At 42.7% G+C, this 15863-nt stretch overlaps 2 protein-coding genes across 27 annotated transcripts in view; one reads left to right on the top strand and one right to left on the bottom strand.

Annotated features, from left to right (window-relative positions):
- FAM13A (family with sequence similarity 13 member A) overlaps positions 1-6696 on the top strand; it is a 178847-nt gene extending 172151 nt beyond the window's left edge. For all 13 annotated transcript variants that reach the window (XM_068941542.1, XM_068941543.1, XM_068941544.1 and 10 more), the window contains 2 exons: positions 108-209; positions 1296-6696. In XM_068941542.1, coding sequence (XP_068797643.1) covers positions 108-209; positions 1296-1422 — 229 coding nt within the window. In that variant the 3' untranslated portion in view covers positions 1423-6696. The remainder of the gene's footprint in view (positions 1-107; positions 210-1295) is intronic.
- Positions 4881-15863, bottom strand: part of HERC3 (HECT and RLD domain containing E3 ubiquitin protein ligase 3) — a 61874-nt gene continuing 50891 nt past the window's right edge. For all 14 annotated transcript variants that reach the window (XR_011140830.1, XR_011140829.1, XM_068941532.1 and 11 more), the window contains one exon: positions 4881-15522. Coding sequence is in view for 12 of the 14 variants with exons in the window: in XM_068941532.1 (XP_068797633.1) it covers positions 15314-15522 (209 nt within the window). In the remaining 2 variants the exon portion in view is untranslated. The remainder of the gene's footprint in view (positions 15523-15863) is intronic.

Genomic DNA, 15863 nt, shown 5'->3' with positions numbered 1-15863 from the left:
CTCCTTTGCTTGGTGTCCATACAACCATATCTGTGTAGATGTACTCTGTGTTTCCAGTTATAATTGTGTAGATGTGTATAATCATCCTGTTTGTTTAAATCCAACAGCCCTGAACTGTTAGAGCAGCTCCAAGAAGTCAGGGAAGAGAAAAAGCGAATCAGGAAAAAATTGAGAGAGTTTGAAGATAATTTTTTCCGACAAAATGGAAGGTAATGATTTCTTAACTATCATTCTGTCCGTCAGCTACTCTTAATCTGTTTGACATCTACAGAGGGCTCCAAATATGGAAAGCTCTCTGAGTTCACTCTTACATATTTCAACAACGTCATTATTGTTTTACCCACATTCATTACAGTTGCCTATTACAGTGAATAATTTTTTTCAAAGACTTCCAGGATTACAGCTCTTTGTAAACATTGTCATAGGACATGCAGTGGGAAGCACAAGTATAAATTGTGAAAACCTAGCTGCCTCTAGCACAATTGATTAAAATGATGGAAGAGTTGCTCTGTTGGAGAAAAATTCTTTTTTCCTAAGGATATAGTATGTTTAGATCTCTGTTGTGTTCTTGCTATTCAGACACAGGTTTAACAGGTATTTCTGTTTAACTGTGGCTCTGTGTATCTGTTTTGTATTTAGAAATTGTCCCTCATGAATGACCTGTTAAAATGCTTCAGGATATTTATGTTCTTTTAATCATCTTGTTAGCTTCTTGCCACAAGCCATCGTCCTTAGGGGTTCTTGTAAAATCATTGAAAAATTGAGACAGTTCCATATCAGCTAAGAGAAATCTGATCAGATATCAGATCAAATGTGATCAAATGTGTCTATTCATGAAAGTGGTGTGGTTCCAAGCAGGAAGAAGCTGTATTTTGCCCTGCTAGCAGAATAACCTTCTGCTGGTTCCCGAAATGGAAAGGGCCTCCTTCTCCTCCTCCTCCTCCTCCTCGCCCCCCCACCCCGATTCTTGTGTAGAGGCTGGTAATTTCAGTGAAGCAGGAAGCAGGGCATGTTTCAAGTAAGATTTTGCTTTTGAAACTGTGAGATTGTGTTCAGCCTCAATATGCAAGTATCCTACATTTCACTGGAGTAGCTTGTGTGCCCCTCTTTTTTTTTTTTCCCTCCTCTCAAAATATAAAAATACTTTGATTTTGTCCCATGTTGGGGAGTGGAGGAAGGGGAGCTGTTTTGTAGGGCTGTCTCCCAGTGTTGTTGGTGGAGGCAGAGGGAGGGAGGCAGTTGATGGGAGTTGTACTGGTACAGGAAGCCTCATGGCCTGCTTTCTCTCCCGCTAGGAACGTGCAGAAAGAAGACCGCGCTCCTATGGCAGAAGAATACAATGAATACAAGCAGGTTAAGGCCAAGCTGAGGCTGCTGGAGGTCCTGATCAGTAAAAGAGATATTAGCTCCAAGATCATGTAAAGAAGGGGATTTTTTTTGCCAGTAAACTGAAAAGAGACAGCACCAAACAGATGAATGCATGAAGCAAATGCAGCAGGAGCCTGGCTGGGGAAGCTGAGGAGCTCCCTGGGAACTGAAAGGCCATTCCCAGAGGTGGGAGGGGGAGGAAGGGTGGCTTTCCATCACTCTTGGGACTTGCTATTGTCCTCTCTGTCTGCAGGCCAGATGCCCAAAGTGGAGTTTGCCAGTGTAGGAGAGGTGATGCTGCGCTCAGCAACTACACTGAAGGGATCCTTCTGTTTTGGTTTGCTTACAGGTCCTGTAATATTTAGACTATCGAAGCCAGACTTGCTCTTTTTTTTTTTTTTTTTTTCTTCACTCCAGGATATCATAGCAAGAGGCAAAATAGGATGAATAGTGATTAAATCATCAAATAGCTTCCACTTTAGTTTACCAAGCAAGTGCCCTGACTGATCTAATGTGAAGGCACAGGTCAGATAGCACCAAGACTGTTCTCTCATAGCTACAGTAAAGGTTTGCTCAGACTTTTGACCTGACCGTTTGGATGGAATCCAGCCTCTGCTGTTGCCCTGTATAAATGCTGGAAGACTATCCTGGTCAGAGCCCAGGCTGGCTTGAGTTACAGTCTTGCCCAGGCTTAAATAGGGCAAAACAAAGAAGTTTTAACAGCTGCAAGTCAAAATCCCCTGGGATTTTGGTAGCTGCTTAATTATATCTCTGGGTCAAGCATCTGGAAGACACACTCCATTAGTACGTGTGCTTCATTATCTGATGCTGACATAAGATCCTGAGCTGAACAGCCCATGTGCATGTCACACATATTTGCCAGCCTAAATTTTGTTCTTTTATGTATGCAGTCAGTCAGACTGTGGATTGCAGCCCTGGCATTGTGACTGTGGGAATCAGAGGAGGGTCTTCTCTCCCCAGCGGTTTTGGCTTATATTAATAGATGAGAGCAGAGGATACTGCAGAGAACTGGAAGCTGAGAACCACGTTCTGCCTGTGGAGGGGTCAGTGTGTCAGGTGCAGAATTTGGCTATTAGCTATTTTCGGATTTGTTTAGGACCTTCAGAAAACAAAGTCTTGGGAAAGCTATGAACACTTGATTCAGGTCCTCATGTCAGACAGTTGTTGTGTGAAGGAGTAAAAAGGTAGTGAGTTCAAAAATGTGTGAAGTAACTGAGCGCTCCCAGGTCTGCTGGGCCATCTGGGCTCTGTCTTGCGCTCTGGAGGCTTGCATGCACAAAGTCACACTGCCCAGAGCCAGGGCTGGGAATTAGGGCAAGAAACGCAACTCCCAGGAGTGGGGCTCAATCATGGTGTCGCGGGGAGCGTTTCTGTGCGTACTGTCTTTTGTGGCGATCCCCTGGTGAGCTAATGCACTGAAGCAGGACAGCTGCGATCAAATGCAGTGCCAGCTACAGCCAGGCCTTGCATATGTCACACTGCAGGAGCTAAGAGGTGAGCTCCCAGAACTTCTCCCCCCCGCTTCCTTTTTTGGGCAAGCAGGCCCACAAATACTTCTATTTCAAATGCGCTACTTAGAATCGTTTTCCTCCACTTGCTGTACTATGTTAATTCTTGCAAAAACTGATGCTGAGGGTGTTTTGGTCTCTTAGGACTCCATAAACATTTCAAAAGGCAGCCTTTTTCATTTGCTCTTACATGTGCCCATTAATGGTCTGAATGGGTAAGACAGTGATGTGCATTTGTTAGTGACAGCAGTCAAAGCGCTTAGGAGGAGGACTTTCTGTGTTGTTTTCTGCTGATTGCAGAATTGCCCCTTGTATACAAGATCATTGAAGGCTGAATTTCGTATTTCCAAAGAGTCTGGAGGACTTGTGTGCTGACCTAGGGCTTGGCTTTGCAGAGATGCTGAGTTTCCATTTCTTGGGAGATGCCTCTGCAAATCTGATCCTTGGAGGTTATAGCTGGGCTCACAAATGTGGGAAACTGCTTTGGAAGATGACTGATTGATTGGAAAGGAAGCCTGGCTAGGGCAAATGCCTTCCTGAATGCAGGACAATGCAGGAAATCAGAGCTGTGCCTTTGTCCTTCAGCCTGGTCTTATTTCTGTTCAGAGTCCGTGGTCAGCTCACTTAGCTGTTTCAGGTTTAACTGCTGAGCCAACGTGGCTGCTGTGTTACTCTATGAGTAGAAGCATGAGACGAGAAAGGATGTTGGGTTACCAAAAAGTCATTACTGCTGGTTCAGTTTTGCATTGCTCAGGCCCAGTTCAGCAAAGTGCTTCAAAGTGTATGTGGTGAGCACACGCCTCAAGTTGATCTGCATTTGGGTTTTGGTTGAATAAGGAGGGCCTAAATCTGGAGCGCTTTGCTGAATCTGGGCCTAGACAGCTTTATATAGGACGAGAGCAGCAGTTCTTTCCTTTTCTTCCTAGTCATATGTTTTCCAGTGGGCCAAGATTTCCCAGGAGTATGTTTTTTCTGCTTATTTTTAAAAAGCCTGTTTGCACTGTGTACTGATAAATGTGGGGTTTGCCCCTGACAAATCTTGATAAATGATGTGTAGTGAACAGTCCGCTTTATTTTTAAACTGGTGAGATTGTAGCATTTTCTGGATGCTTAGTTACCGCTGTTTACATGGCATATTACTAGAACTTCAGATAGTTTATATGAAATGTAAGTACAATTATGCACTTTAGAGAGTTTATATTTTTGAAGTTTGAAAGCTAAAAGTAACAAAACCTATTATCTGAAATTGTACATTTAAAAAAAAAAACACGCTTAGCCATCTCTCTTGTTAAAACTGTTCTTTAAAACAGTCTTCCCCCATGGAAAAAATGTATCACCTGCCTAGTCACAGAGGAGACTGCCAGGAAGGAATTTTGAAATGCCAGTCCTGGAAAAAAGGCATGTGCTCCTCAACTAGCTGTCCTGGGTTTAAGATACTGTGACTCCCCTTTTCCTGGGACAAGGGAGGATGAGGGCTGCACAGGATGCGGGCTCAAAGACTAAAAGACTGAAGACTAAGCACTAAAATATAATGGTGTCTTTGTATCTCCCACAAATGATTTGCAAAATCAGTCAATGCGATTTCCTGCTAATCACAAAATAACAGCAAATGATGATTGCCCCACCACGCTCCTCTAAATCAATCCAAGCAACAGCTGTATCTTTTGTTTTACAATTTCAGTTTTCCTGTGTGATTTCACCTGTAGGCTTTAGAGTGTACATGCCAACTTCAATTACGTTTTGACTGGAGAACATGTTAAATACAAGACAGTGTGTGTTTTTTATAAGGTGTGAAGTACTGTACAAAAATCTACTTTATGTGATATAAATAAGCTGTTATAGTATAAGACAACCTGTTTCCATGTCACTAGAACATACTGTCTGCTGTAGGACAGCACTACGGTCTGTTGGGTCACTGGCTTCCACGGAGTTGGGGCTATTTCAGACACGCATGTTTATTACAATGTGCTGGTGTAATAAATGGTTGTGTTTTTTTTTTTTTAATGATGACGATGAACTGGGTGTGGACAAAATAAGATGGCAAGAGTTGGGGAAAAACTTGACATTCTCACAGGTTGCATTTGCTTTTATTCTGTTTACTCCAACAGTCAAATAATGGATGTTTATGTTAAAGGTAGTGTAATTAAAGCATCTATCTCCTAATCATTCTGCCAAGACATCAGTTGTTATTACTGGTATATGCCAGCTTCAGATGGTAAGTGCTGCCAGACGGCCTCCAGCCAGAGAAATTGCCAGAGTCTTCTTTAGAGGCGATGTTTGCAACATGGTGATTCACGGCGCTGGAAAGGAGCTGAGCCGGGAGCCAGTTTGTGGTCTGAGACTTTGTCCAGTGTCCTGAGGCACAGCTCGCCCTGTCTGTGGGGCCGCATCCGCTCTGGGCCGGCGCCAGGTTAACGTGGCGGTGGCTGGTTAGCGGGGCTCTCCCCAGAGCGGCTGCGCTGTCGCCGTTGCTACAAAGGGTATTGTTAAACGTGCAGAAGTGCAGCTGTCCAAGGCCGTGTGGGCAGCCTGGGCTTTCTCACACAAGAGACCAGCTAGGGCTTGGTGTGCAGGGTGCAGGGCTGTACTTGTTCACGTTCCCCATCTCTTGGGGAAGGGATTCAAGGGTTTTTGACTGTTGGGGGAAGGAATTTGGGTCCAGGACTGTTTCTCTAAGCCAAGGCATAAGACGGGAGTTTGCTTGTTCATTTGCAGATGGGGAGCTTAACTTTGCATTTGGAAATTATAATAGTGATACATTCATTGACACTCTGTAATGAGGCATCACTCAGTGGAAGCAATGGATCACTTCTTCCTTTCTCTGGATATTGACATATTCCTGAAGGGCAAAAACACCCTTATCACAGTAGATAAACTTACAAAGGCCTCCTGTTTTGGCAGAGATTACTGGTTTGAATATTCAAACTGGAGTTACTGGAACAAATATTCTTAATATTTGTTACAAAAACTGCTGTTAGAACCAGGAGCATCAAGAGAACCAGAGCAAAACTTGGGACATGTGCCTGCTGCATGCCTGCGTGGGCTCAACAGCTCCAGTTCATAGCTGTATGTTTGGAAGTGATTTTGTTCATTTGCCTGTGGGGAACAGTCCAGTGATTCACGTGCTTGGACCGTGCTGGAGCCTGGCGCTGTTGCTGCTAGAGTTGTAGCCATCTCCCTGCTGGCTCCAGCTGGAGGAGGCCCCGGGGTATGAGATGCGTACTTGTGTATGTACCAGCACTTGTCAGGGAGCTGCTCCTCAAAAGCCCTTTGTTGTGCATTTTCAGGGATGGGTCTCACTGCAAAATTCACTTGTACGGGGACAGACAAATCCCTCCCTCCTCCTGAATCACCCAAATCCCACTCTTACTGTTCTGGAGAGGAGCTGCTGTTCGTATTTGCTGCCTCTGCGGTCCCCTCTTAGAAGAGGGTGGGATCTGTTAACGTTAAATATGACGACGTTCTGGTAAATACAATCTTTGAGGATTCGAGAGCAGAGGAGATCTGCTTTTGCAAAGGATTCATGTTGCAAACATTTAAACAATCCATGAGTCTTTTGGTGGGCAATGCAGAGGATGGGATTTGGTGCTGACTGATTAGATATGCTTTTATTTTCAATACCTGCCTGCGCATTGAGGGTTGTGTTCTCAAGGAGTCTAAAGGCATTTTGCATTCAAGGAGTCTAAAGGCATTTTGCATTTATTTTCCTAGTCTTTTTAATGCCACGCCAATCCCTAAAATGGGCAATATGGAATTCTCATACCCTCACTTCTTTAAAAAAAAAAAAAAAGCTAAATAATAGATGATCTGCACAAATGTATTAGGCTGGATCAGATATAATCTTTATTTTTAAAAAAATGCATTTCAACCTATTTCTGTTTTAGTATAAGCCTTCCATAGCAATGTAACATCACTGCCCAGAGCAGGACTTGTGCTCTTGCGCTGTTCCTCTTTACGGGCAAGGGGGCAGCTGCCTTACTCTATGCGGTATTAGAAGGTGGAAAGGCTTTTTAATGCAGCTGAATTTTTGGCTTTGACCATCACAACCTGCAGTGCCTGAGGCCTCTGTGCTTGGGGTGTGAGCAACACAAATTTGCTCTGGGATTCCAACTGTAAAAACCTAACAGCCACCTCCACTTCTGTGTTTCTTGATGTCTGAGGCTAAAAAGACTCATGGAAAACCTGCAAAAATCTCTTGAGCTCGTAGAGACAAGTGGATCTACAGCTCCAGCTTTTTAGGGGGCATTCAAGTCTGTCCAACCTGTATATTCACTGGGTGTTTAATACGTGCTGGAGCGTGTGCCTCTCCCTGGACAGCTGCATGCATTCGTGAACCATCTTCTGTTATGTGGGTATGTACATACAGCAAGCTATATATTTACACAATGACTCTGTATATAGTACACTTGATTTGGTTGGCATTTAGAAGGCAGTACCAGAGTGTTTTTGTGCCTGGCTGGTTTTAAAAAAATTAAAAAAAAAAAAATCACCTTTGCTGATTTCATTTGCTGTATGAAAGCAACTACATTGCTGTCATGCAACCAGTGCATTCAACAACTATTGAAACCTTAGCAAATACGGGCTTGGGTCTATGTTTACATGATTTATGTAAGCAAATTTAATTTGAATATATGGTGTCTTTTTTAATGTAGATGGATTGACAAACGTTATGTGTACATTTTCGTACATGACTGTATTTTGTATAAAAAACAAGAAAATAAAATTATTTTGACTGCAGGTCTCTCTCTGGTGGCAGTTTTTGTCAAACGTGTGACACTCCTGTTTGCTCAGCTCAGGAAGAAGGCAGCTGGGCAGCAGCTCTGAACTGGCTCCCACGCTTGGCTTTGGTGTCATCGAAAGGAGAACAAGTAGAGTTGAGGTTTGACCCACCCGTGGGATAAACACCACGTTACTTCAAGTTGACATCTGTCACGTACAGTCCTGAGCTACTGGAGCTCCTGATAATTGAGCCCGTTAGTTTAAGAAACCAGTGACTGTTTTTCATGCGTTGCCCAGACCAGAAAACAGGGTTCCCTTCAGCCTGCCTGGGGACGACGAAGAAAACCAGGGACGTGGACGCCCCGCTGGGAGCAGCAGCAGCAGCGCCACTCCTGGCAGCTGCTGGAGGAGTGCGCCTCTATGTAGCTACATACCTACGTGGGTATGTGCTTAAACAAAACAAACAGGCATGCACACATTAAGTAGATACACACAGTATATATGTACATACATATAGCTAGATATATTTGTACTATATCTACAATGCACATATACATCTACATACATATGTGCATGTTTATACATGCACTTAGACACAAGACACTATGCATGTGAGCACATAAAATACATACCTACACATTTGTGTATTGTATATTATATAAGTACCTACATATATGTGCATATATGCTTAGACACAATACATACTACAGATGTGTGTGAACACACACATAATATATATATACACACATATACACACCGCTATATAATAAATATATTTTGTATGTACACGTGTATCTACCTGTTTGTGTACAGTGTGTGAACACACACACCACATATTTACATTCCTGCACCTATAAAGAATATGTACCATATATTAAACACACATAGCTATATGTGTGCATTTATACACAATAGACACAAACATGCAAAAGATAACTACATACACATACCTATATATAATATATACCTATGTAACATATAAAATGCATGTGTCTATGTATATGCATATGAACAATATACACTGTGGTTATACACATATATAGTTTGTATTATGTATAAGTACACACATGTACATAGATGCACATATTGCGTGCGTGTGTGTGTGTGTATATAGGTATGTGTGTATACATATATATTTTGTGTGTGCATAGTCACACAAATGTTTATTTTATCTAAGTACACCCTATATATACATGCACATACCTATATATCATCTATACAGTACAAACATGGCACACAGCTATACATATAAGCGCATACTTATACAGAAGTGTGTATGTGTGTATATATACACACACAAAACATTTGCATACACATAGCTATGTAGCTACTATATATAATATATACAATATGCATGTCTATCTGCATGCACATGTGCGTAGGAATGTTTATACAGAATTAACAATATAACAGCATACACTTAAAAGTAACACTATATGCATACATATACATATACTATATATGTTTGTGTACTATATGTGTGTACATATATACACTTATGCACGTGCATTGTGCTCGTATATGTATGAAGATATATGTGCAAATATACTTAAGACACTATGTACAAATACATATATAAAATATAGGTGTATGTACATATAAAACATGCACATGGATCTACATACATTGTATGCCCCCCCACATATTTGCAAACACATACCTATGTATCTACCACATATATTTATATCATACATACAATACAGATATGTCTGCATACGTGTGTGCATATGAATATACAGAATACATGTTAAAAAGGCACACTATATGTATATACACATATATGCACACACATCTCTATATGCAGTGTGTGTGTGTGTGTGCGCACACGTGCATATATACACCTACACACACCATGCAGTGTGCACACATATAGTGTGTATTGTCTATAGGGATACACACATATATGCATGTAGATCTATGTATTGCACATATAATAGGATATATAGAGGAACGTGTATGTAGCTACATACATATTTGTGTGTGTTTACCCAAACATGTATTGTGTGTACTACACACACACTATGTGCACATGCACATGCACGTACCTATATATCATATATATTTATATGAGAGATATAAATGTGCATGTATCTACATATTTTTTATATAGTGCATATATATTTATACACAAGACACACTGGGTGTGTGTACACACACACACACACAATATGCAGTGTGCATATATATTTATAGTGTGTACTGTGTATAAATACACACAGACATATATATGTACAGGTGTGTATTGGATATAACATTTATGAGAGAGAAAGAGAAGGATAAAATATATACAGGCATGTGTATGTATATATTTGTGTTCACAAAAATGTGTATAAGCTCACCTTCTCTCTCTTGCTCTCTGTACATATGCATACCTAGCGATCATATATATTTCAATTACATATACAATACAAACATGGCACATATCTACATATATATGGGCACATAAACACAAGACACTGTGCGCATGCGTATATGTACACACACATACAAACATATATGCACATATCTATATAAAACATGCACATGTAACTACATACATTATGGGTGACCCCCCCAAACATATATTTGCGCACACATGCCTATGTGTCTACCATCTATATTTATATTATATCATTCACATGTCTAGCTGCATATACGTGTGCATGCACATGAATATTTATACAGACTACAGTGTTAAAAACATACTATATGTATGCACATGTATAACATAACATATCTGCCTATATCTGTATTGTATATATGCAATATAGATGCATAGATATATACACAAACACACACAATATGCAGCATGCGTGTGTGTGTGTGTGTGTGTAGTGTGTACTGTGTATAGGTATACATACATAGACATATATGTATGTAGATACATATGTTGTATATATAACACATATATAGCTATGTGTATGTACATATGTGTGTGTTCACATGTGTTGTGTATATGCATACTACACACATACATATACACACCTATATATACTCTGTGTATGATATATACAATACAAACATGCACATATCTACATATATGTGTGCATATATACAAGACACTGTGTACACAAACACATGTACACATACCGCTATAAGAGTTATGCACATGTATCTAAATACATTGTATGTAACCACACACTCACAACATATATTTACACACACATCCCCCATATATATTTATATTATGTGTGTGTGTGTACATATATACACACAATACACATTGGTATATGCTTACGCATGTGTGCATATGGCCAGTTATACAACATACACATTGTATGTATATACACACACACTTAAGCACACTATGCACTGTGCACATCTATAATGTGTACTGTGTGTAATATACACAGAGTATATATGTACACATAACTATATATAAAGTATACCACAGACATATATTTTATATATACAATGCACATGTCTACATGTGCACACACACACACACACACACACACACAATATAAGTACATACACATATCAATATATAATCCCATATCTATTTATATATAGAATACATACAGGTGTATGTTTCTTCATACATACATACCTACATGCACATATATATAGTTATACACTATATAGTTGTGTGAACACACACACGTGTGCTTGCTCTCTCTCTATATATGCACATACCCATACTGATAGCATATATTTTATACACACACTACACAGCTAGCTATATGTATTTATACAGTGTATGAACATGCACATAATACATATTTACATATACTTACCTAAAGTTATAGTAAATATACCATATGTATCTGCATGTGCATGTGTAGCTGCAGATACATATATAGCTGCACACATTTCTATTTATATATAGACAATACACACCACACACACGCTAAAACCACACACACACAAAATGTACGTAAACTTTTATACATATCTATATATATAAAGACACTATATGTACTTATACCAGTTACACAATGCATACATGTGTAGTGAGAGAGAGAGACACACACACATATACACATTGTGGGTGCGTGCATGTGTGCGCACCCTCACACACACACATAGTGAAGTGTGCATAAATACACACACACACACCCCCACCCACCCACACCTACACCAAATACATGGGCATCTAAAATACAAGTGTGCATATATTTGGGGGGTATATGTTATATATAGGTATGCACATATACACTTGTACTTGTGTATGTGTTCTCACACACATGCATTGTGTATATGTGTATGCATACACACAGGTGTATAGTATATATAATCTAAATACACACATACATACATATATATATTGCACATATTATATATAGCTATGTGTATGTACATATCATGTGTGTATTTTTAATATCCTCTCCCCTCCCCCTCCCATACACACCCAGGACCACCCTGCCCCATAGCTGCCCCAGCCAGACGTCACCCATGGGCCCTAGCCAGCTCCTGCCCCCCAGGCTCACGTTCCCCCCGTCCCCTCCACGTGCACCCGAAGTGGCGGCCAGCGGCACCTCTGTCCCCCTGGCATGTACATGCCAGCCCTATGGCAGCCTCACTCCCCAAAGCCACGAGGTGGTCTCAGACCCTGAAAGGCCCCATGGGGCAACCCCCTCGCCCCCCAACGCGCGGACGATCAAGGTGCTTTACTGGTTGCTTTAGTAGCCCATGTTATGCACTAGCAGGGCCAGGCTGTGGGCAAAGGTCACGTTAGCATAGAACAAAACAGCAGTAAGGGGAAAACCAAAAAAAACCAATGCAAGCACAAGATAAAGTTACCCCACGTGAGCCAGGATCACAGCTGGGTCAAATTGTGGCTTTGCAGCTCCAAATGGAAAAGCCTGGATGGGAAATCCTGGCCCTAATGAGCTCAAAAAGGCACGGGCAGATTTTTTTCTTTTCTTACAGTTTTGGGTATCTGCCATTTCCTGAGCTGCTGCTGCTGCACTGCCGGCGATGGCACGTGTTTGCCTCGGGCTCCCCCAAAGTATCAGGCACACCGGGGCAACTGGCACCCCAGCTAGGGAACCCCAAAAAGCAGCCCCCTTCTCCAAACTTAATTTTCCAGTTTGGGGATGGAGGCCGGGGGGGGGGGGGGAGGGGTTCGGTCTGCTTTGGTTTGAAATCAGCTTTCTGACTGAAACCTCTTGACCGTGTCTGGCACTTAAGCAGTGCCACCAAGCTCATCGTTTCAGTGGCTGCTGTTTTTCCCAGCATCCTTTGAGCAAAGTTACTTCCAGTTCACTTCTCATTTCCAATCTTGTTTACATAACACAAACGTTTTAAATACACATTTTAATACAATCTAGCTATTGACTATGTTTGTATGTTATAAATATAATATATGCTATATTATAAATAACATGAATTACAAATTACGAATTGAAAACACATATAAGCAAGAAGATATATATACGTACATATTGCCTCCTTATTAACCATATCTCAATACTATGTATTTACAAGCACTGCTAAAGGAAACAGAAGCAGATATATAAGTTAACGCTGTCCCACTGTGATGCTGACCTGGGCGCTCACCACCAGGCTAACTTACTGCCTTTTTTTTTTTTTGGATCCCCATGCTGCAGTTCACACAACCTGCCAAGAGGGTGCCGACCGCCCCGTCCCCCACCACTTCGGGATGGGTCTCTCGGGTTTCCCCAAGCGATCAGGGCGACCTGCCCTGGCCGAAAGGCCGGTTTTGGCCTGGCGCTGGCTGCCGGGTCTGTGTTCAAAACTGCCTGGCGGCTCCACACGCTCACACACACACGCACACACGCTTTTGCAAGTGCCCAGGGCGGTGGCTGGTGGCACTCCCGCAGGCATCGGCGCCGGACTGCTGGTAAACGACGCGCCGTCCATCAATGAGTAAACAGCTCCGGTGACCCTGGGTGCGCACAGGACCCCCAGGGCGGCAACCAGCGCGACAGCCCTAACCCGGGGGCAGCAGCACCAGGCAGACGGGTCCCAGGCAGGGCGCCAGCGGAGCGTGCGGAGCCCTTGGCGCAGCTTCACTGCAGCGTGCTGGGGACCAGCCAGGGAGGCAGAGGAGCCAAACCCAGCACCTGGAGCTGCTCAAACCTCAGTTCAGCCCCTCCTTTGCCTCCGACACAAAGGCAGTTGTTCCGTCCGAATCAGACATCAAATTTATTGCATAATACTGAACTATGTACACACACATAGAAAATAAACATTTGATATAATCGTATATTTGCCTTTAATGCTGTGTTAGAAAGAGGCTGAAGGGCTCTCAGTGTAGCCACTAGCTTATCTTAAAAAAAAACCCAGAAGCCGAAAACCTTTTGTTACGAGGTGCAAAGTTCAATATCATATATTGAACGTGGTGCATAAATACCGTATGTCCTAATAACAAGTCCATTCCAAAAACCACCATAGGATTAAAATAAGATTTACACCAAGACTTGAAAAATGGGGGATCATTCAAACTTCATTTAATGGGGGGGGGGGGATTGGGGTAAAGAGGATAAAGGCTCTCCAGTCTTACAGGATATATTTAGTTCATGCTTTTGCCTACTTAACTCTTAATGTACGTTTCCAATCTAATTCACACAGATTGTCCTTTAGGGGCCCCGAGCACTTACTGGGCAAAAGAGCTGACAAGTGAAAGGGCTCCCCTCAAACACCTTAAACCCCAGAAAATAAAATAATCCCAACTGCAAAAATAAAACCAACCTCCAAAGAGAAGGTTAATATGTTGAATGCAGGTTTCATGCTCATTTCTTCTTCTCTGACCTCATGAGATTGGAGAGCTGGCAAACATGCATGCACACACGCACACACACACACACACACGCACACACACACAACTTCTGGAAAAAGGCCGGCAGTAGTAAAAGCAGACACCTCACCTTGTATGGGAACAGCACGTCTGTTCAGATGGAAAAACAGGACCCAGTCAAGCCCACCCTGTCTATCTTGTAGACTTACCAACATAGAAACACAATACAAGAGAGAAGCAATTTAAGAAACCCATTATTATAGGTACGGTTTGTTCTTCCAAAAGCCTGGACACAACCCCCGCTCCAGAGGAGTCTGAGGCTTTTTTAAGAAGATATTGCTTGGGAACAAAATTTGAGACAAAGGAAGAAAAACAAGTCAACCCCCAAACCACTGTACTCACCGTGAGACAGCCTGGTGCAAGAAGGCAGAGCACGTACCATAACAAACATACTGTACTGGGAGGTCAGAAATGACATCCCAGCCCAGTACCCATCTGCCACAGCCTAAGGGGCAGAGGGGACATATCCATTCAAAGCAAGCAAGAACCAGCTTGCATTAAAAAGGGAAGAAAAAAGGGTGGGGAAATTCACAGCTTTTCAATAAGATCACTACCTCATCCTGAATTTCCACCGTAACCTAAAATGCAAAGAACATCAACATATTTAAACTGGACTAAAAGGAGAGGTAAGTCTGTGTGTGCAGGGGCAGTAAAAGCAAACTACAAGGAGTTGCTGGGAGGGCAGCGGTGTGAGGTGAGAGGGGAAACAACAAAAAATGCCACTGAACTGATTTCGCTCAGTGGATTAGAAAAAATTCAAAGCAAGAGTCTCTCCCTGCTGAAGTCCCAGAAAATGCTGACAGCATCAGGCTGAGACTCTGCATCATCTGTATCTATTATTACTATTAATTATATTTTTCCCCCAAAATGTTCTCATCCATTCCCTTACAAAAATAAAGCCAAACCCACTATCTTCTTCCTCCGTACCCAAGTGTCTGTGCCTCTTCCCTACCGGTCAAGCTAAGCTAAAGCCCTCGTAGTGATCGATGGCTTGAATGAGCCGGGCGCTGAGGATCTCCTTGCTGCTGTACTTGGGCAGGTCCAGGAGGTTATAGCAGGTGTGAGCCACGGGCAGGTACTGCTCGTCGCTGGCAGTGGACTGGATGACGATGCGCAGGCTTGACATGCCATAGATGGGGATGCGGTCACTGCCCGTCAGAAACACTGGGAAAAGCAGAGGGAAAGCAGGAGGGTCAGGGCAGGCGAGCTGGCGCCTGGGGCAGACCCCATCGCTACGCAGCTGCTGGCCTCGGCGCACATGTTTTGGCCAAGCAGCTTGTCTACCTCGAGCATGCAGGACAACTGGTTGGCTGCTTGTTTCTTTGGGGGGAAAAAACCCTAAGTGGAACACGTGTGCCTCTTCAGCGCTCCTCCACAGCGCGTCTGTTGAAGGTGGCAACTCACCCTGCGGAGAAGCACTGCCCTGGAGGGCAGCACTGCGCCCTGAAGGCCACAAATGACTCGAGCACTGCCCTCATCCTCGGCCAGAGGAGAGGTCCAGCACA

Source organism: Struthio camelus, chromosome 4 (assembly GCF_040807025.1).
Source record: "Struthio camelus isolate bStrCam1 chromosome 4, bStrCam1.hap1, whole genome shotgun sequence".
Taxonomy (NCBI): Eukaryota; Metazoa; Chordata; class Aves; order Struthioniformes; family Struthionidae; genus Struthio; species Struthio camelus.
Note: the sequence above shows the minus strand (reverse complement) of the source record. Positions and strands in the feature narration are given on the sequence as shown.